Below are 24,150 nucleotides of genomic sequence, written 5' to 3'. Positions count from 1 at the left end.
TGAAAAGTTAAAGCTAAAACACTGATATTAGGTGTTAACTCATTATATGATTCCAAAATCCAGATCAAAAGGCTGATTTAACTTGATTGAGAATTACATATATAGCTAGACTTCCTACAACATTGTAGAAATTTGCACCAAGTAATTGATCAAATCATCATTACAAATAGTAACTGCTTTTATGACTGAATAACTAACATCAGTCCATAAATGTAGCCCTGAATTAGAAACCAACCAACCAAACTTTCCAAAGCTTCTTTTTGTCTGCTCCATCCATCCATCCATCCATCCATCCAAATGTCGTTCATTCATATATCCGTCCATCCATCCATCCATCCATCCATCCATCCATCCATCCATCCAAATGTTGTTTGTCCATATATCCATCCATTCATCCATCCATCCATCAATCCATCCATCCAAATGTCATTCATCCATATATCTGTTCATCCATCCATCCATCCAAATGTCGTCCATCCAAATGTCGTTCGTCCATATATCCGTTCATCTATCCATCCATCCGTCCATCCGTCTATCCATCCATCCATCCATCCATCCATCCATCCATCCATCCATCCATCCATCCATCCATCCATCCATCCATCCATCCATCCATCCATCAGTAATCCATCCATCCATCCATCCATCCATCCATCCATCCATCCATCCATCCATCCATCCATCCATCCATCCATCTGATATAAACATTCACTGGGCCATTTCCTATTCTAGCCAGTGCTCTACAACTGGACAAAAGGTTATGGTAGGTACTGTCCTTTCTGAAAGAATGTGCATATAAAACATTCCTTGCAGCTTACTGCAAGGATAAACATAGAAAGAAAGAAATGTTTTATTTAACGACGCACTCAACACATTTTATTTACGGTTATATGGCGTCAGACATATGGTTAAGGACCACGCGGATTTTGAGAGGAAACCCATTGTCGCCACATAGGCTACTCGTTTACGACAGGCAGCAAGGGATCTTTTATTTCGCTTCCCACAGGCAGGATAGCACAAACCATGGCCTTTGTTGAACCAGTTATGGATCACTGGTCGGTGCAAGTGGTTTACACCTACCTATTGAGCCTTGCGGAGCACTCACTCAGGGTTTGGAGTCAGTATCTGGATTAAAAATCCCATGCCTCGACTGGGATCTGAACCTAGTACCTACCAGCCTGTAGACCGATGGCCTAACCACGATGCCACCGAGGCCGGTCTAGGATAAACATAGAGTCTCATAGCAAAAGATTAAAGTTTGTTTTGTTTAACGACACCACAAGAGCACACTGATTAATTAATCATCAGCAACTGGATGTTAAACATTTTAAAATTCTGACATGGTCTTCAGAGGAAACCTGCTACATTTTTCCGTAGCAGCAAAGGATCTTTTATATGCACTTTCCCACAGACATCATCACACGTCACAGTCTTTGATATACCGATCATGGGGCACTGTTTAGAATGGAGAAAAAACCAGTAAGAGAATGGGTCCGCTGAGGGGGTTCGATTCTCTGACTTCAGGCAAACACTCTACCAACTGAGCTAAATCTCATCCATTAAAGCCTCATAGAGGATTGATCCTAGAGGTTCAGGGAGACCAGGGCTTTGCCCAGCTTTTGAGGATAAGAACATATCATAAATTACACTCTTAACAAACACCAGAAATATTAACAAGTGTAAAAATTTGATATTTTCCTTTGTATGATGCCCAAAATAAATACTCATGTGAGGAAAGAAAATGGTAAGCTCACATTGCTTTGAAAAGAATATATCACGTACAGTGTTTGCCTGACATGCTAAGGATCAAACTCCCTCAGTGGACCCATTATAAATAAATGATTATAAAAGAGGAAGGAAGGAAATGGTTTATTTAACAACACACTCAACACATTTTATTTACGGTTTTATGGCGTGAGACATATGGTTAAGGACCACACAAATACTGAGAGAGGAAACCTGCTGTCGCTACTTCATGGGCTACTCTTTTCAATTAGCAACAAGGGATCTTTTATATGCACCATCCCACAAACAGGATAGTACATACCATGACCTTTGTTACACCAGTTGTGGAGCACTGGCTGAAACAAGAAATAGCCCAGTTTGTCCACCGACGAGGATTGATCCTAGACTGACTGCACATCAAGCGAACACTTTACCACTGGGCTACTTCCCGCCCCTTGATGAAACAGAGTTATGAAAATAGGTTACTGTATATTATAATGATTATAATGTTTGACTCGGAATTGCCAGATGGGTGGGGGTATAAAGGTGTGGCCAGGAGAGATATTTTTTTTCTGGGCATCAAAGAAAGGAAAATATAAAATATTTACACTTGTTAATGCTTTGGTGTGAGGGGTGGGTTCTACTCATTTGGTAGAGCATTCCACTGTTGCGTTTGGGTCGAAGGATCAAAACCCCTCCAATTGGACCGGTAGGGCATTAATAATAAAATCCTTAAATGGAAAATGAAAATATAGTATAATTAAAAAATTTTTTTTTAGAATTATATACTAGATTAAATCACTTTATCAAAAGATTGTAAATATGGTGGCCTAAAAGTTCCAGATATACAACACCTTGTTTCATCTCTAAAATCTACATGGATACAAAGACTATTTCGGCAAACCACAAAATAGATTACACTATTTGAATCCACTATTGGTTTAAACACTAAATATCTCATTATATATGGAGATTATTTTATTGTAATGAAAAAAGAATATGTAACAAATGTGTTTTAGAGAGATGCCTTATATAGCTGGGTACTAGTTCAACAAAACCAAACATTACAAAACACAGAAGATATCCAGGGACTTAAAGGACTTAATATTTGGTATAATACAAAGATATTAAAAAATAATAAACCATTTTTATATAGGAGCTTTATTAACAAAAGAATTATTTTCATTAATGACTTACTTGATAAACAAGAAAACCTTTTTGAATTTGAAACTTTCACACAAAAATATAACATAAAAACTTATATTTTATACTATGTGTGACGGAACATGCTCTTAATTTTGTTTTCGCCTGTGGTGATATTAATTGTTTTAGAGGGCCGCGTGCAGTTCCAATATGCACTTAAGCCCAGGTGGGCACTTTGTTACGTAATACCTCTGCACGACGGTGGTCGAGCTGTTTTCAATACACACCCAGATCAGGTTACAAGGTTACTGAATGAGTAGTTAAGGGTTAATTAAAAATTAATCAGTTAGGATTAGAGTTGTAATTTCCTTTATTAATTAAGTTCCCCTGGAAGCGTTTCTCAATTATCACATGTGTGGGTGTTGTGTCACGGTGAAGTGATTACAATATTGTGTAAACTAGACACCTAGAGATTAACTAATTAAGTGATCAGTTCTGGGTTGTTATTATTTGTTGTTGTTAATTAACTACTGCGGCTGTACATTTGTCAGCGTAGTATTAATACAGATTCCAAAGTGTATTGTGTTTTTGTTGTGTTTTCTAGTGAACTAAACGTGCTATAATAATACATACTTTATATAAGATCTTATCTCTGATCATACCTGGACGAGCCACGCGGGTTTTGAACTGCCCATTACAGAGAGATCTAATAGATATACAGTTAGGAGAGATATTTGGATAATCGTGTTTCATTCAGTTACGGGTATTATAGGATCCCCGTGACACTATGTATCGCTAATGAATGCTGTAAAATCTCTTTTTTTTTAAACATTAAATATTAATAATTCATTTATAAGACCAGTTCTGCTGTTTAAATTAAAACTCTTGGTAAATACCAACATGGCAAATAAGGGTCTAACATCTGATCACTTTACATGGGAAAAATATTATGTTTTACCTTTTAAATGTTTAAAAGATACCACTTTAATATGGTTTCAGTATAGATTGCTACACAGAATTCTTGGTACAATTACTTTTTTACATATAATAAACTACATAGATTCTGATAAATGTACATTTTGTAATAACTTGCCTGATACTTTGCATCATTTGTTTTATGATGGTGACAAAGTACAACAGCTTTGGATAGCTGTAGGGTAAGTTATAGGATAAATACAGTTATAGATAATAATAGAGTCATATTAACTAACATAAAATAATACCGTGGCATACATAGGTGCATATATTTGTTAATGCACCTGTTTTAATGTAAATATCTTACTTATATACCAATGACAGATGGTAAGTTTCAAATAAGAATTATAGAAAAAAATAAAACACAATTTCTGTTTGGTTACACATTTATTTCTCAGTTTAATACATGCAACACATTATACTTACACAATAGCATTCAAGCACCAAGTGATCCAACACATATATTTCACACTGTATTTTAAGTAAAATACTACAAACAATCAAATGCTTAGTAAACTGTACAGCTCTATAATAGCTTTTTAAAAATGGAATCTTGAAAACAATTTTTTTTGTTGTTTAATGACACATCAGTACATTTCGAGATAAGCAGTTCGGTGTCTAATATACTTATTAGGTATTAGCACAAAGTCAAGACAAAAACAAGGAAGGAATAAAACATATGTTTTATTTAACAATGCACTCAATACATTTTATTTACGGTTATATGGTGTCAGATATATGGTTATGGACCACACAGATTTTGAGAGGAAACCTGCTGTCGCCACTACATGGGCTACTCTTTCCGATTAGCAGCAAGGGATCTTTTATTTGTGCTTCCCACAGGCAGGATAGCACAAACCATGGCCTTTGTTGAACCAGTTACCCATTGAGCCTTGCGGAGCACTCAGGGTTTGGAGTCGGTATCTGGATTAAAAATCCCATGCCTCGACTGGGATCCGAACCCATTACCTACCAGCCTGTAGACCGATGGTCTAACCATGACACCACCGAGACTGGTACAATTATATGATGTCATTAGATAAGGAAATTAGTCATCAAGTAAGGAACTTCTGCCAACTTCAAAAACTATCTTTTTGTGTATGGGTATTTCACATGTTAAAGGGTCTTTTTTTGTTAATCATCTGAAACATTGTTTATTGCAAATAATTTTATATGTTTGAAAATTGTTGAGACCTAAAGCTGTATGTGTGTGTATATATACACACACACACACATGTACACATATACATGTATAGTATACAATATACTGTATATATACAGCACTGAGCCTAGAAATAATTACTAAATTACATAAATCTGAATAATTGTTTTAGTTTTAAAATGATTTGCAATAAACAGTGTGTTCTAGACAGAACAACACAGAGGCCATTATATAAAATGGCCTGTACACATATTGTTAAAAATATTCCACAGTGAAGTAACCAGCCTCTGTAGCATACTGATTAAAGTTAAAGTTTGTTTGTTTAATGACATCACTAGAGCACGCCGATTAATTACTCATTGGCTACTGGATGTCAAACATTTCATGATTCTAACTCATAGTCTTCAGAGGAAACCTGCTACATTTTTCCATTAGTAGCAACGGATCTTTAACATCCAAAGACAGACAAAGCACATACCATGGCCTATGAGATACCAGTCATGGTACAATAATTGGGATGGGTCTGGTCGATACTGGTTTCACATTCAGTACCATCTCTACACAGACTTTTCTCCAACAACTGTTAACCCCTGTTCTATTTCATTTCAACTTATAGTCAATTAAGGTTCAAACACGCTGTCCTAGGCACACACCTTAGCTATCTGGCCGTCTGTCCAGGACAGTGGGTTAGTGGTTAGTGAGAGAGAAGAGGGTATAGTGGTCTTACACCTACCGAATGAGTTGTTAAAACCTACTCAGGGCTGGAGCCGGTACTGGGCTGCAAACCCTGTACCTACCAGCCTTATGTCCGATGGCTTAACCACGACACCACTGATGCTGGTAACTCCTGTTCTAGACAGAGAGCCCCTGGGCCCATGCTTATAAAACTTTTAGAGTCTAGACTCTACCTTTAATGACGTTATACATATGCAATTTGTATGGTATTGCCATGACATTAAAGTCTCAGACTCTATTAATCTCGAGTCTAGACTCTGAACATTTTTAGAAACATCAGACCTGGCCTGGTGCTCATAAAACTTCTAGAGTCTAAAGACTCTAACAGAGTCTGAGATAGTAACGTCATGGTAACAACATACAAATTGTACGCGTGTGACATCATTTGAGATTAAGTCTGGACTTAGTTTTATAAGCATGGGCCTTGATATCTGAAATGAATGCTGATGATATCATGGTTGAAAGTCCAGTAGATACACCAGTAAGCATGAAAACAAAATAAAAATGAAAAGAAATAGAAAATAACTCAAACATGTGTTAAAAACAGATTTAATTGCTGTAGTTTGTCACATCATTTGTCAGTTTGTGGCTCCAGGAAGGGATATATTCCAGAGCTTATATAAGTCAATACTATAAACATTTTCTTAATGTATGCAGTCATCATTTATTTTATTCTTAGCAATGAAATATATAAATGGAATCATACTGAAAAACCCACAACAAAGAGCCATTACTGGTGGGAAAAAAGAGAAGATGCCCCCCTCTCCCCCCAAAAGAAAAAAAAAGAACAAAAAAAAAGAACAAAAAACCCAAAACCATTCATATATGTTAAAGTCTTCTAAAAGTACAGTATTTTTGGTAGTTTTGTCTGATAATAAAGGTTGAATTGGGCCTTTAAATTATCAAACTTACTTAGTTCAAAGTTTGTAAGTAAATAAAGAATTTGTATTTACTGGCTCAGAATTCATGAAAATAGAATTATCACACATCACTCAATGACATAAAAAAAGAGCATAAATAAGATTCTGCATGGGTCTTATTATATAATTAACAAAATCAATTTAGAATCTAGAATATTGATAGAAACATGACATATGACCTTCAGCAATGTCATGTTATATAAACACAAAAATAAAGCAAAGCAAATAAAGCTGCAGTAACCAAGAATAAATATGGTAGAAACTAAACCACATAAAACAACACTGGACTAAACGAACACAAAAAACAAGGTGGCTTGTGTAATACAAGAGTAAAGAAAGGATGTCAGGACTGAATATGCAAAAGAGAAAGAAGGAAAATTCAGTCATGTGATCGGAACAAGAAGCCATCCCCAAGTTCAGCCAACAAACGTTTTGATAATGTTCTAAAACTAATTATTTGATTGGTTCCTGATGTGGCCAGTCTAATAGACGTTTTTCCGCTCACCAGGACTCATTGGAAGATTGTAAGCCATCCCATTGGCTGTTGGGAAGTTCAGAGTAGTCTACTTACAAAGGGGAAAATGTCATTTGTTTGAGGTCAGGTTAAGTTGAAATGTTTACTATTATCTATGATAGTAATTATTATTGACTAATCTCCGATTTTCTATAACTTTTGAATAAAATAGTTAAATCACAGATGTTAGACATATCCGTCTAGTTGGAAAGCAATTTGTTCTACATGATAATGTACAGCCACAGAGTCGTCATTCAATCTCCTCAGGTTTTATAGTCAGTAAAATTCTTTTCTGCTTCCTCATAACTGCCAGTTTCAAAATGTCGTTAGTACTGACAGCACCAAAGAAATCAGACGATGCATTCACCTCCTTGTCATTTATGTGAGTTATGATGTCACCCGGTTTCAGACCACCACTGGAAAAAGAAACAAAGAACACATTACTGAAAGCATGGACCAAGGATCCCAACACACTTTAACTAGTGCTGGATTAAGAATTTTCAGTTTCATTTAAAAAATATAATAATACAAAATGAGAATTATTTACATTGATTGAGCATATTTTACTCCAAATTGGGAATACAAAACAACATACTGTAGCTTTTGAAGAATGGTGGGGAATGATGCCGATTATCGGAGTTTAGAAACAGGTGATGAAACCCTGTAAAGGTCAAGTTTATAGCCAATTTATATGGTTTAAATTTATTTTATTGCATAGTTTGTCTTCCCAATAACAAATTAGAAATGGTATTCCTTACTTGTAAGGACAGCAAAATGTGTTATAAAATACCTACACTAAATGCCTCCAAATTTATTTGAAAACTAGGATAATATTGTTGTTAATAAATGACGTTATTCTTGAAGAAAAAAAAATTGTTTTGTTTAACGACACTAGATCACATTGATTAATTATCGACTATTGGATGTCAAACATTAGGTAATTCTGGCATGTATTCATCAGAGGAAACCTGCTACATTTTTCCTAATGCAGCAAGGGATCTTTTATATGCATTTTCCCACAGACATGAAAGCTTGGCCCTTGTCCAATTGTGGTGCACTGGTTGGAACGAGAAAAAACCCCAATCAGTTGAATGAATTCAATGTCACAACATGTGACGGTACATGCTCTTAATTTCTTTTCGCCTGTGGCGATATTAATTGTTTTAGAGGCCGTGTGCAGTTCCAAATGCACTTAGCCAGGTGGGCAACTTGTTACGTGATACCCTTGCGCGGTGGTCATCGAGCTGTACTTCTAATACACACCCAGCGCAGGTGTGGAGGCCATGTGGCTAGTAGTTACGTAATATCTCCGGTAGTGCTGTTTATGGCCAGGGGATTGCTCGTGGTTGGCGACAGCCAGTCTGACGATCAGAGAAAAAAATGCCGGCATGGTGGCTGTGGAAAATCCACATGATACGTGAGGTGCCGCTTTGTACCCCCAGGCGATTTTCGCTGTCTCTGAGTTTACACAATATGCTAATCACTTCACCGTGACACAACACCCACACGTGTGATAATTGAGAAACGCTAACACACACACATGCGATAATGGAGAAACGCTTCTTGGGGAACTTAATTAATAAAGGAATTACAGCTCTATTCCTAACGGGTTAATTTTTAATTAACCCTTAACTACTCTTTCAGTAATCTTGTAACACAGAATTAATACTGGTACCTATCACAATAAAGACAATAACCTACAGTTTACCTAGGTCTGCTAGGATGACTGGCTAAGCTTTATATTACCAAATACTCGTATAAAATATAGAACAGTAAGACTACGATTTACTTCGTCAGATGACCGAAGACACTGTCTAAAGAATATTGGTATAATACAGTATTAAAATATTTAAAGTCACATCAATCACATCAAGGTTATACACAGAGCAGAAATGATATTTACCAAAGTCCAAACGGACTAACGTTCCCGGGAAGCTTCCTTTTCGTTTTCTCCTAGATATCTCTAAATCCTAGCTATTTATTATAAATCAGAATACGCCTGGGGGTACAAGGCAGTACCTCCCCCTACCATCTGATATTCCAACTCTACTAGAGTCGGTATATTTCTCTCTGATCGTCAGACTTACTGACGCCATCGTCGCCAAATCACGGTTGTAAAAACCGCACTCGCAGAGGTATTACGTAACTACTCGCCACATGGCCTCCACAGCTGGACTAAGTGCATATTGGAATGCCCGATCGCACGAAGTATTACGTAACAAGTTGCCCACCTGCGCTACGGGCAATGAAACTGCACACGGCCCTCTAACACAATTAAAATCGCCACAGGCGAAACAAATTTAAGAGCATGTTCCGTCACACACCCCCACCTCAAAAGGATATTTCCTCTACTCTAGGAATAGGGAAATATACTACATTAAAACAAAAAGGTGCGTTAACCGACGCATACAGGCATTTATAACACATGTAATAATAAGGTGACTACCAGTAATCACACTGAGTCTCTGAGTCCCTGGTATACAAATAAAACATATATAAACAAAACAGAAATAAAGAATGTCAACACATTATCATAACGTTCAACTTCGGGACAGGGCATCAGCGATTACATTGGATGTGCCCTTGATATGTCCAATGGTAATTGGGTATTCTTGCAGAAGAAGACTCCATCTCAAAACTCTCTGGTTGGAGGCTTTCATTAGGATGGTCCAGTCCGTCTTCGTCTTCTTGGAACAGCACAGCTCCAGCACCCACGTCACTGGCACCCACAGCTAGCTTGAACGGCATTCGGTAGTCTGGTGCTGCCATCACGGGAGACGAGTAGCGCCTCGGCTTGAGACAGTTGAATGACTTCTCGCATTCACCTGACCAATGGAACTTCGTTTCCTTCTTTCTCAGCGTCGCACGTTTTCTAGGTTTTCTCCGATAGGCATGCTGTCGGCGCGGTGTAGCGTTGGGTTCCAAGCGCACATCTTGGCTTAAGGTATTGGTAACCGTTGGAAGGTCCCGACAAATGGAAACATTGTCTTGTATCAATGTAGTCAGCTTTGCTCGCTGGGGGTTCAAGTCTGCTAGAATCTGGCTGTTGGCCAACTTGATCTCCGCAGTCTTGACGTCATCACAGGAAATTGAGTGTCTCTCAATTTGGACCGGTCTCTCTGGAACTATCGGCAGTCTGTCAAAATAACCTTTTAGCAAATTGATGTGACAATACCTACTTTTCCTAACCCTATCAGGAGTGTTTATCACATACCCTGTCTCATTAACTCGTTTGAGCACAACATAGGGCCCGAAATACCTGTTCTGCACAGAACCCCGTTTAATGGGAAGGTACAGCAGTACCTTATCCCCTGGTTTAAATTCCCGACTCTTAGCCTTCCTATCAAACACTGATTTTATTTTGCTCTGAGCATGGCTCACTTGCTTCCTAGCTAGTTCGGTCGCCGGCAACCTCCCATCTCTAACTCTCTTATTTATTAATATTCCCTTGTCCACAGTTAACAAGGTAGTGCGAGCTGCCAACAAATTTGGATCAGCCCCCTGCTCTAGAATTAACTCTTGTCTATTACAAGGTAAATCCCCTCTATCAAAGACAACTGGTTCAATTCCCCTCTGCGGGAGATCAACAGGTTCCACCACATTTAATTCCTCAGTTGACTTGTCTACAATTTTACATCCACTCCAATTTCATGGCTCACACACGTATCAGACAAATCACAAATATCCTCTGCGTCTTGTGCTAACCTACCGGTCATATCCCTAGTCATTACACATGCAGGATATTTAATCTCATCAACCTCACACTCTTCTATTGGTAACGTGCTGTCTTTAATTAACAGTTGGTCACATTTCGGCTGACAACACTGACTAGTCAAATCATTTCCCAACAAAACTCCTATGTTTTCAACAGGCAAGTCCTTCACAACACCCATAATGACTGGTCCCGTCACAAACTTCGAACACAAGAAAACCTTATGTAACCTGACAACCATATTTTCTCCAGTAACCGAGGTTAAAACCAAACTACGTTCTATGTCTGAATTTTCAATACCAGCTAAACACTCTTGCGTGATCAAACTCTGACTACACCCGGTATCTCTATAGATTGATATAGCCTTAGGACTCAATTCTTGTTTCACATCACAAACCATACCAGTGGACACATACGGGTTTACTTTCTCTGCCATGGGACTAACCATTAACTCTCTCGCTAACGGAGCTGACCTCACTAAACCGACCACTTGCGCATTATCGCGTTTCCTTTTAAAACAGTCCCCGATAAGATGGTTATCCTTTTTACAGTAACTGCAATGTGGACGAAAGGTTCGTGCATTGGCTGATAATGCAGGTCTATCCTTACTTTGCCCACCAGGTGCATTCCTGGCCTGACTAGCCGACCAACTAGATGACTCTCCCCGATAGTTACTTTCCCGGGAAAAACCTGGCTGAAATTTCTTCTTATCACCCTGTTGTAAAGAGCTATCCGGTACTGCCTGAGCTTTGTGTATTAACACATAATCATCTGCCACTATGCCTGCCTCCTCTATCTTTTTGACATCACGATCCTCTAAATGAATACGTAAGCTAACTGGTAATCCATTTTTAATGTCCTGTAAGATCAACAACTCCCGTAACTCAGTATATGACTCTACCTGATGAGACACCACCCATTTATCAAACATCCCTGCCTTCTTAGCCACAAACTCACTATAAGACTGACCCTGCGTTTTTCTCAACTCGCTATACCATAAACGATAATCCTCAGGTCATAATTCATAAGCCCTCAAGACTGCAGCCTTAACTAGGTCGTACTGACTTGCTCGCTCATCACTCATTGAATTATAAGCTATACTAGCCTTCCCCTTAAACTTAGACACGGCTAACAATGTCCACTTAGACTGCAGCCAATTTAGCTGCTTAGCGGCCCGTTCAAAAAGTTGAAAGAACATATCTACCTCCTGGTCATCAAATACCGGAACTGATCTATAAGCCTCCGACATGTTAAACCCATTTCCGGCTTCTCGTCTGACTTCTTCAGTAATCCCCCGCTCTTCAGTATTCAACTTTAACTCATGTTCCACTTTTAATTTTTCTAACTGGAATTCTCTATCCCTATGTCTATCTTCTCTATCCCTCTCTTCTCTTTCTCTCTCTCTCTCTCTATCCCTCTCTCTATCTTCTCTATCCCTATCTCTATCTACTCTATCTCTATCTTCTTTCTCTCTATCTCTATGTCTATCTTCTCTATCTCTCTCTTCTCTCTCTCTCTCTCTATCCCTATCTTCTCTTTCTCTCTCTCTCTCTCTTTATCTAATGCACGTTCTTCTCTTTCTCTCTCTTTCTCTTCTCTTTCATACTCAAGCTTTTTAAAAGCTAATTGTTGTTCCACACTTAACTCATTTATCTCTATCTCTGGAACAATCTCACTGTCTTCCATAACAGGCCTATCACCAAAAACTTCCTGGATAATAATTGTCTTTATATCACCTAAGGTTTTAGCTGATGTTAAATCAATTTCTCGCTCACCCGCGATTTCAACTAACTCGGCCTTACGTGCTCGCTTAATCTCCACTACACTGAGCGTAGGCCTATCCAGCAAATTCTTATCCATGTTTAGATATGACGCACTTCTTATTAATTAATTTTCTAGTGAACAACGTGCTACTTCGAGTAAATTTGTAAAAATTAATTTATAAAGCCCCCATTTACAAACAATACTTTTTTTAAATATGCATGTCCCGTTTCAGATCCGGGACGAGCGCCCCAATTTTCTACTCCTGTCACGAAGGATTCTATAATTCCCGTAACTGAATAAAACACGATTATCAAAATATCTCTCCTAACTGTATATCTATTAGATCTCTCTGTAACAGGCGGTTAAACCCTAGTATGGCTCGTCTCTAGGTATGATCAGAGGTACGATCTTATATAAGGTATATATTATTATAGCACGTTAGTTCTCTAGAAACACAACAAAAACACAATACACTTTGGAATCTGTATTAATCTACGCTGACAAATGTACAGCCATAGTAGTTAATTAATAACAGCAATAATAACAACCCAGAACTGATCACTTAATTAGTTAATCTCTAGGTGTCTAGTTACACAATATGCGAATCACTTCACCGTTACACCACACCCACACGTGTGATAATTAAGAAACGCTTCTAGGAGAAGTTAATTAATAAAGGAATTACAGCTCTATTCCTAACGGGTTAATTTTTAATTAACCCTTAACTACTCTTTCAGTAATCTTGTAACACAGAATTAATACTGGTACCTATCACAATAAAGACAATAACCTACAGTTTACCTAGGTCTGCTAGGATGACTGGCTAAGCTTTATATTACCAAATACTCGTATAAAATATAACAGTAAGACTACGATTTACTTCGTCAGATGACCGAAGACACTGTCTAAAGAATATTGGTATAATACAGTATTAAAATATTTAAAGTCACATCAATCACATCAAGGTTATACACAGAGCAGAAATGATATTTACCAGTCCAAACGGACTAACGTTCCTGGGAAGCTTCCTTTTCGTTTTCTCCTAGATATCTCTAAATCCTAGCTATTTATTATAAATCAGAATACGCCTGGGGGTACAAGACGGTACCTCCCCCTACCATCTGATATTCCAACTCTACTAGAGTCGGTATATTTCTCTCTGATCGTCAGACTTACTGACGCCATCGTCGCCAAATCACGGTTGTAAAAACCGCACTCGCAGAGGTATTACGTAACTACTCGCCACATGGCCTCCACAGCTGGACTAAGTGCATATTGGAATGCCCGATCGCGCAAAGTATTACGTAACAAGTTGCCCACCTGCGCTACGGGCAATGAAACTACACACGGCCCTCTAACACAATTAAAATCGCCACAGGCGAAACAAATTTAAGAGCATGTTCCGTCACATACGGGTATTGTAGAATCCCCGTGACAGGAGTAGAAAATTGGGGCGCTTGTCCCGGATCTGAAACGGGACATGCATATTTTAAAAAAAGTATTGTTTGTAAATGGGGGCTTTATAAATTATTTTTACAAATAACCAGAAGTAGCAACATTGTTCACTAGAAAATTAATTAATAATAAGTGCGTCATATCTAAACATGGATAAGAATTTGCTGGATAGGCCTACGCTCAGTGTAGTGGAGATTAAGCGAGCACGTAAGGCCGAGTTAGTTGAAATCGCGGGCGAGCGAGAAATTGATTTAACATCAGCTAAAACCTTAGGAGATATAAGGACAATTATTATCCAGGACGTTTTTGGTGATAGTCCTGTTATGGAAGACTGTGAGATTGTTCCAGAGATAGAGATAAATGAGTTAAGTGTGGAACAACAATTAGCTTTTAAAAAGCTTGAGTACGAAAGAGAAGAACGTGCATTAGATAGAGAGAGAGAAGAGAGAGAGAGAGAGAGAGAGAGAGAGAGAGAGAGAGAGAGAGAGAGAGAGAGAGAGAGAGAGAGAGAGAGAGAGAGATAGAGATAGAGAGAGAGAAAAAGATAGAGATAGAGAAAAAGAAGAGAGGGATAGAGAGAGAGAGAGAGAAAGAGAAGAGGGATAGAGAGAAAGAAGATAGAGATAGAGAAGATAGAGATAGAGATAGAGAAAAACAAGAGAGGGATAGTGAGAGAGAGAGAAAGAGAAGAAAGGGATAGAGAGAAAGAAGATAGAGATAGAGAAGATAGAGAGAGGGATAGAGAGAGAGAGAGAGAGAAAGAGAAGAGAGGGATAGAGAAGACAGAGATAGAGATAGAGAATTCCAGTTAGCAAAATTAAAGGTGGAACATGAGTTAAAGTTGAATACTGAAGAAGTCAGACGAGAAGCCGGAAATGGGTTTAACATGTCGGAGGCTTATAGATCAGTGCCTGTATTTGATGACCAGGAGGTAGATATGTTCTTCCAACTTTTTGAATGGGCCGCTAAGCAGCTAAATTGGCCGCAGTCTAAGTGGACATTGTTAGCCGTGTCTAAGTTTAATGAAAGGCTAGTGTAGCTTATAATTCAATGAGTGATGAGCGAGCAAGTCAGTACGACCTAGTTAAGGCTGCAGTCTTGAGGGCTTATGAATTACGACCTGAGGATTATCGTTTACGGTATAGCGAGTTGAGAAAAACGCAGGGTCAGTCTTATAGTGAGTTTGTGGCTAAGAAGGCAGGGATGTTTGATAAATGGGTGGTGTCTCATCAGGTAGAGTCATATACCGAGTTACGGGAGTTGTTGATCTTACAGGACATTAAAAATGGATTACCAGTTAGCTTACGTATTCATTTAGAGGATCGTGATGTCAAAAAGATAGAGGAGGCAGGCATAGTGGCAGATGACTACATGTTAATACACAAGGCTCAGGCAGTACAGGGTAGCTCTATACAACAGGGTGATAAGAAGAAATTTCAGCCAGGTTTTTCCCGGGAAAGTAACTATCGGGGAGAGTCATCTAGTTGGTCAGCTAGTCAGGCAAGGAATGCACCTGGTGGGCAAAGTAAGGATAAGCCTGCATTATCAGCCAATGCATGAACTTTTTGTCCACATTGCAGTTACTGTAAAAAGAATAACCATCTTGTCGGGGACTGTTTTAAAAGGAAACGCGATAATGCGCAAGTGGTCGGTTTAGTGAGGTCAGCTCCGTTAGCGAGAGAGTTAATGGTTAGTCCCATGGCAGAGAAAGTAAACCCGTATGTGTCCACTGGTATGGTTTGTGATGTGAAACAAGAATTGAGTCCTAAGGCAATATGAATCTATCGAGACACAGGCTGTAATCTGTCGCTTATAACGTCAAAGTGTTTAGCTGGTATTGAAAATTCAGATACAGGATGTAGTTTGGCTTTAACCTCAATTACTGGAGAAAATATGGTTGTCCGGTTACATAACGTTTTCTTGTGTTCGAAGTTTGTGACGGGACCAGTCGTTATGGGTGTTGTGAAGGACTTGCCCGTTGAAAACATAGGAGTTTTGTTGGGTAATGATTTGACTAGTCAATGTTGTCAGCCGAAATGTGACCAATTGTTAATTAAAGACAGCCCTTTACTAATAGAAGAGAGTGAGGTTGATGAGATTAGATATCCTGCGTGTGTAATGACTAGGGCTATGGCCTGTAGAGTAACACGATACCCAGAGGATATTTGTGATTTGTCTGATACGTGTGTGAGCCATGAAATTGAAGTGGATGAGGTTATCAGTAAAATGGTAGATAAGTCAACTGAGGAATTAAATGTGGTGGAACCTGTTGATCTCCCACAGAGGGGAATTGAACCAGTTGTGTTTGATAGAGGGGACTCACCTTGTAATAGACAAGAGTTAATCCTAGAGCAGGGGCTGATCCAAAATTGTTGGCAGTTCGCACTACATTGTTAACTGAGAGAGTATTGATGAATAAAAGATTTAGGGATAGGAGGTTGCCGGCGACCGAACTAGCTAGGAAGCAACTGAGCCATGCTCAGAGCAAAATAAAATCAGTGTTTGATAGGAAGGCTAGGAGTCGGGAATTTAAACCAGGGGATAAGGTACTGCTGTACCTTCCCATTAAACGGGGTTCGTTGCAGAACAGGTATTTCGGGCCCTATGTTGTGCACAAACGGGTTAATGAGACAGGGTATGTGATAAACACTCCTGATAGGGTTAGGAAAAGTAGGTATTGTCACATCAATTTGCTAAAAGGTTATTTTGACAGACTGCCGATAGTTCCAGTGATACCGGTCCAAATTGAGAGTCACTCAATTTCCTGTGATGACGTCAAGACTGCAGAGATCAAATTAACCAACAGCCAGATTATAGCAGACTTGAACCCCCAGCGAGCAAAGTTGACTATGCTGAAACAAGACAATGTTTCCATTTGTCAGAACCTTCCAACGGTTACCAATACCTTAAGCCAGGATGTGCGCTTGGAACCCAACGCTACACCGATTCGACAGCATGCCTATCGGAGAAAATCTGGAAAACGTGCGACACTGAAAAAGAAGGAAAAAAAGTTCCAGTGGTCCGATGAATGCGAGAAGTCATTCAACCATCTCAAGCAGATGCTCTCGTTGTCTCCCGTGATGGCAGCACCAGACTACCGAAGGCTTTTCAAGCTAGCTGTGGGTGCCAGTGACGTGGGTGCTGGAGCTGTGCTGTTCCAAGAAGACGAAGACGGACTGGACCATCCTACTGAAAGCCACCAACAGAGTTTTGAGGTGGAGTCTTCTTCTGCAAGAATACCCAATTACCATTGAACATATCAAGGGCACATCCAATGTAATCGCTGATGCCCTGTCCCGAAGTTGAACGTTATGATAATGTGTTGACATTCTTGATTTCTGTTTTGTTTATATATATTTTATTTGTATACCAGGGACTCAGAGACTCAGTGTGATTACTGGTAGTCACCTTATTATTACATGTGTTATAAATGCCCGGATGCGTCGGTTAACGCACGTTTTGTTTTAATGTAGTATATTTCCCTATTCCTAGAGTAGAGGAAATATCCTTTTTGAGGTGGGGGTGTGTGACGGTACATGCTCTTAATTTCTTTTCGCCTGTGGCGATATTAATTGTTTTAGAGGCCGTGTGCAGTTCCAAATGCACTTAGTCAGGTGGGCAACTTGTTACGTGATACCCTTGCGCGACGGTCATCGAGCTGTACTTCTAATACACACCCAGCGTAGGTGTGGAGGCCATGTGGGTAGTAGTTACGTAATATCTCCGGTAGTGCTGTTTATGGCCAGGGGGATTGCTCGCGGTTGGCGACAGCCAGTCTGACGATCAGAGAAAAAAACGCCGGCATGGTGGCTGTGGAAAATCCACATGATACGTGAGGTACCGCTTTGTACCCCCAGGCGATATTCACTGTCTCTGAGAGTTTTGAATAAATAGCTAGGATTTTAGAGATATCGAGGAGAACCAAAAAGGAAGGCTTCCCGGGAACGTTAGTCCGTTTGGACTTTGGTAAATATATTATTTCTGCTCTGTTGTATAACCTTGATGTGATTGATGTAACTTTAAATATTTTAATACTGTATTATACCAATATTCTTTAGACAGTGTCTTCGGTCATCTGACGAAGTAAATCGTAGACTTATTGTTCTAACATTATACGAGTATTTGGTAATATAAAGCTTAGCCAGTCATCCTAGAGGACCTAGGTAAACTGTAGGTTATTGTCTTTATTGTGATAGGTACCAGTATTAATTCTGTGTTACAAGGTTACTGAATGAGTAGTTAGGGTTAATTAAAAATTAACCAGTTAGGAATAGTGTTGTAATTCCTTTATTAATTAAGTTCCCCTGGAAGCGTTTCTCCATTATCGCACGTGTGGGTGTTGTGTCACGGTGAAGTGATTAGCATATTGTGTAAACTAGACACCTAGAGATTAACTAATTAAGTGATCAGTTCTGGGTTGTTATTATTGTTGTTATTAATTAACTACTGCGGCAGTACATTTGTCAGCGTAGGTTAATACAGATTTCAAAGTGTATTGTGTTTTGTTGTGTTTTCTAGTGAACTAAACGTGCTATAATAATATATACTTTATATAAGATCGTATCTCTGATCATACCTAGAGACGAGCCACAGCGGGTATAACTGCCTGTTACAGAGAGATCTAATAGATATACAGTTAAGAGAGATATTTGGACAATTGTGTTTCATTCAGTTACGGGTATTGTAGAATCCCCGTGACACTACACAAATGCAGTCAGTGAAAAACTGCATGAAATGTCACTCTTCAAGGGAGGTAACTCAATGGTACTTTTTCCTTTGAGCCAAAAGCAATTTAATACAGGATTTTCCATTTGTTTGTTTTTAAAATTATTTGTTAAAATAAAATAGAAATAAAGATAACAATTATTTGAAATGAAAACATAAATGTCATGATTTGATATTTTAATTTTGTTATAAAGTTATCCTTTAAAACTGCAAAAAATCTTACTTATATGCAGGTGAACCAATGATAATTCTGTCAACAAACACTCCATGTTCAATGTCTTCTGGGAAATCGGGAATTCTTTTCTGCAACTCTCTGATAATGCTTGGAGTCAAGCTCAATATGGTGATACCAATGTAGCGCTGTTTCTTTGGGCTACTCACTCGACCAAACCAGCTTTTAGGCTTTGATTCAGCTGAAATCAGCAAACAGATGGCTATTCATAATGATTGCTTTATGGGATGTTTTTTTTTCTTTCAGAATTGAAAAAAATGTCTGGACTCATCTGTAAACTGTGAATTCTTTGTGCTTTAATGATAAAGCTCACAAGAGCCTTCTATCTTACAAAGACCCTGCAAAGTTTGCTGATTCTTTTATTATTTAAAAAAAAACTAAACATTTTTGAGTCTGTTGTTGTGTCTGTATTGGGTATTTTTTGTATATCAAGCAAAATTATGAACCCGACTGAATTGCCAATAACATTAACTAGAATGAGCCAAGTGTTCCGCAAACAATATTGATGGTGTTGCTAAAAAGAAAAAACAAAATCCCCTCCCAATGTTTTTTTTAGTATCATTTCTTTATTTTTTATTATTACTTTTGCTGAATACTTCTTCTAATTCAACGAGGTGAGCATAAAGTTAAAATTTGTAATATAGTTATAACAAATCTATTATTGATTAATAGTATATATACAATATGAATCTGAGTACGGTAAGCCCTAGAAAAGCTATTTTCTGATTAATTTGTGAATGATATAAATTTCTTTACCTCTGCTAGTTAGCATATCAGCTTTTGTAAGGAAGTCCTGAACATAGTCTGATGGAATGGCAAAAGATATTCCTGTTGTAACCTTCATTGTATTGATACCAATAGCTTCACCATCCTAAAAAAACACACAAAAACCCCTAATTAGTCAGAAGTATAGACGTGTAAGTTAGAAAAATCCATACATCTTGTAGTGCAGAATTAAATGTCTCACCTGTTGTAAACGTACTAGTATTTCTTTCTTTCTTTTGACTTATTTCCGTGCTTATATCCAATTAAGGTTCAAGCATGCTGTCCTGGGCACATATCTCAGCTATCTGAGCAGTATGTCCACGACAGTGGGTTAGTTATTAGTTGGTTAGTGGTTAGTGAGAGAGAAGAGGATAATAATTATATGGGAACATGTATTTCTTTAAATGTTTTTACTTTGTACACACATCAGTGGTTTTCTGTTCAACAAATAAGTTTAAAACATTTGATTTGTCATATTAGTATTGAAAGCAAAATATCTACATATTAGGTGGTCTTCAGGAATTTTGAGACTCTATTCACAGAAAGTATATTCCTAAACATACATATGACATACAGAGCTTAAGGGTGTATACTACCAAATCAAATCCCATAAACGACAATAGTAACATATGTGGCTAAAACTCCTACCTGCAACGTATCAACCGACATAAACGCCACGGATATAAATACTACCACCCCTTACACTTAAAGTGAATCAGAAAAAAATGGGGGTCAAGCTGCTCGTTTCTGAGATAACGGGTAGCGTCTATGACTACCCTAGTTTCGCACAAAATTCGAGTACTTTTTTTTACAGGTACCCCATACATGTTTCAAGCACAAGGCTACTTGACACATTGGTACTAGATGAAATAAAATTGCAATTTTTTTTTACCCAGATGAAACTATTATTTTTTACAACCAACACACTCACATTTATAACCAATCACAGGACTTGTGGTGTTCACTTCTCTATCAAAAGTTCGGTGCACCTCGCACTTTGACCCAGCCGGAAGTTATTTGGTTTAGTACTACCTATATCAAGTCAGACTGTGATGTTGGAATTTCTAGCTACATTCAAAATGATAAATACATTACCTATCTAAGTAACATATGGTACTTGTAGGTTTGTGTTAATCACTAATATACATACCAGATTAACAAGCGGTCCTCCTGAATTCCCAAACTGAAACATAAAAAATATCAGTTTTAAACTATAAAATACAGGTATAACTGACTTTGTAAAAAGAAATATCAAATGCAAAACTCAGTATAAAAGGTTCAATATCATTTCGCATAATTCTTTCCTTTATTTGTTGCTTGTATAATTGTGACTAATTGCAATAATTAAGAACACAAAGTTCATTACTCAATCAAGTATAAAACAAAAATAATATAGACATTGATGTCATTTGATGGTCTCACATTTATGACGGCATCTGTCTGTATGTAGCTGATGTCTTTGTTGTGAATGCCCAACTCTTTGCTGCCACGATGTATGCTGCTAACAATACCAGCTGTAACAGTGTTGCTGAGTGACAGAGGACTTCCCATGGCGATTACCCACTCTCCTGATCTCACAGATGACGACTTTCCAAGGCTCAGAGTAGGCAGCCCGTTCTGTTTACAGAATAAATGAACATACTATATAAATATTAATTCTCATGCAACACATATTCTCTACTGTATCATCTGATAAATCTCACTAATAATAAAACTGATGAATAATACACACCAACTACTGGGTACACAACAAATATTTATCCCCCACCCCCCCAAAATTAAAAAAAAAAAAAAATCAATAAATTAAAACATCTACTTATTCAAACAAATCTATAGATAATAGAGGCCATAGTGCATAATATATATATGTATGTATGCATGTATGCATGTATATATATTGTATATTACTAATGCATATGACAGGGATGTGATAGGCATTTAAAAATAAAAGCTGAACTGATTTTAAAAAGATGAAACCTCTGTACCATACCTATATAAACATAACTGTTTTTAGCATTTCATGCAGATCAAATCCAGTCTATAGTAAATTTTGTGAAAATTATTTTACACTAAAAAACTGAAAAATCACATCCCTGATGAGTGCCAATCAAATGGCAAACTTGCGATTTATGGATTAAGCATGGGTAAAGTAATTAGTTTATTAAATTGATTGTAAATGCCACTTGTATCAGGTATTGGACACTCTGTCCACGAAGCCCTGTGCATACTCACTGCATCAATTTTGATTGTTGCTAGATCTGACACCGGGTCAACAGCAGTTACAGTTCCTTCAAAAACCCGCTGATCGTGAAGCTTAACTACGACAATCTGTTTGTTGGCAACCACATGAGCATTGGTCAAGATAATACCATTCTGCCGGACTATGAAGCCAGACCCATTTGACATTGTTGTAATGCCACCATGATATGGATGTCTGTTAAGCAATAAAGACAATACAAAAAATGTAAGTAAATGTTTTTTATATGAAAAACCTGACCCAGTATTTTAACATACAAGTTGAAATACTACTTTAAAAACCTATTAGCAATAACATAAAATATTAACACCTGTTACTGGTATTTACCGATACCCTTTTAATTAAAAGTAACATGATGCTGATAGTACAATTACTAACACTCAGTAAATTGAATAAAAAGTGCATGACAGCTGGAGACCAGAAGACCAAATGATAATAAGTTAATAATAATACATTTATTGCATTTGCAATCCTTGACTGATTGCTTTTACCACAAATAAATATTTTGGACAATTCATATTTAACTTATCAAGATTCAACTGGTATTAAATGGGTCAATTCTACTATGTTTATCTGAAAGTAAGCTTTTATTTCATAATTATTATTAGGGGTGTAGAACGTTTCCCAGTTATAAAATGCTAGCCTGATATGCTGATGCATGGTTGGTCTGGGATAGATCCCTGTTGGTATACCATGGTTGGCATATCAAAGGTTGTGGTATGTGCTATCCTATGTGTGGGATGGTGCATATATAAAAGATCCCTTGCTACTAATGGGCAAAAAGGTGTAGCAGGTGTCCTGTCTAAGACTATATGTCAGATGTACCAAATATTTGACATCCAATAGACAATGATTAATAAATCAATGTAGATCACATTGTTAACAAATCAAATTTTAATGTAGTAATGGAACTACATTAACTTCTCTCTCAATAACCACAGAACCATATCCTATTTTGTTCTCACACAGACCAAACAATTGAGGTGCAGACTATGTCAGAATTACCAAATGGTTGACATCCAATAGCCAATCAATGTGCTCTACTGATGTCGTTAAACAAAACAAACTTATTTAACATTTCCATAATTATTAAAACCACTGAAAAACATTTTCATTGTAATATCAACTGATTTGGTAGTGACAATCAGTAAGTAATTACCTCCCCTTAATTTCAATATAAACTACTGCTGGGGCTGCCTTTTCCACCACGTCAGCAATGAAGTTGAACTGCGCCCTCGGTGATGAATGCATAGGTTCTGCAGCAAAGACAGGGGGTAACATGCTACCAGTGGGCAACAAATTGTGGCGACATTTGTACAAGATAAAAGATGAAACTGAAAGACCAGTTGCAATGCATAACTTCTGAACTGTTCCAGCTTTTGAGACAGTGGTAGCCCGTGTTTTGCAGGAGTGTAAGGTTCTACTGAAAGACGATCTGCAACACTGATTTACTGAACTATTGGGGCATTTATTAAGAAGAGCAACAGTTTTGTTTGCAATCGCAAACAATTTCGTAAAACTGTTCATGGTCAATCAGAACGAGTTCGTGACAGCAATAACCTGGACTGGTTTTTATCGATATTACGATTACATAGAAACCAAAGCATATGATCTCAAAGATGAGAACCAGGCAAGCAATTGACCTTGAATAGAATTGTCTCCCTTAGCAAGTACAATCTGCACTTTTAATTTTCCACCACTTTATTCCGAGATTCCATTTAAAAATCAAAATCAAAAGGGCAATTATTATTATTATTGTTATTTATTTTATTTTTTTCATTGATATTTTGTTAACATTGAAACAATCGTTTCAAGTTATTTTTGCACTGCTAAATGCACTAATCTAAGTGTTCGGCAACGACAGTCATTTTAAGTGAATATACAATTTTATTCTAATGTAATTTCGATTTGGTAGGCTACTTTGTGTCTTGTATTCATGGCTAAACTAAAGATAAAGTTTGGGTGTTTCCTCTGTAAAACTTCATAAACTAGTGCTAGGTGCACATTAAGTCAACACTTTCTACGTCCGTTCAGACTACAGATAAACATTTTTTTCAGAGCTGTCA

At 37.8% G+C, this 24,150-nt stretch overlaps 1 protein-coding gene across 1 annotated transcript; it reads right to left on the bottom strand.

The window, feature by feature from the left end:
- Positions 1-6,273: 6,273 nt before the first annotated feature.
- On the bottom strand, positions 6,274-23,695 carry LOC121384327 (serine protease HTRA2, mitochondrial-like). The gene is made up of 7 exons (XM_041514672.1): positions 23,244-23,695; positions 22,060-22,261; positions 21,250-21,444; positions 20,978-21,010; positions 19,819-19,933; positions 19,054-19,243; positions 6,274-7,590 (listed from the first exon to the last, which is right to left on the bottom strand). Exons 1-7 carry the CDS (start codon positions 23,609-23,611, stop codon positions 7,425-7,427), a joined length of 1,269 nt encoding a protein of 422 aa, XP_041370606.1. The 5' UTR covers positions 23,612-23,695; the 3' UTR covers positions 6,274-7,424.
- Between the last annotated feature and the right edge of the window lie 455 nt (positions 23,696-24,150).

The sequence above is a fragment of the Gigantopelta aegis genome, chromosome 10 (genome assembly GCF_016097555.1).
Source record: "Gigantopelta aegis isolate Gae_Host chromosome 10, Gae_host_genome, whole genome shotgun sequence".
Classification (NCBI taxonomy): Eukaryota; Metazoa; Mollusca; class Gastropoda; order Neomphalida; family Peltospiridae; genus Gigantopelta; species Gigantopelta aegis.
This window is presented reverse-complemented; position numbering and strand designations above follow the sequence as displayed.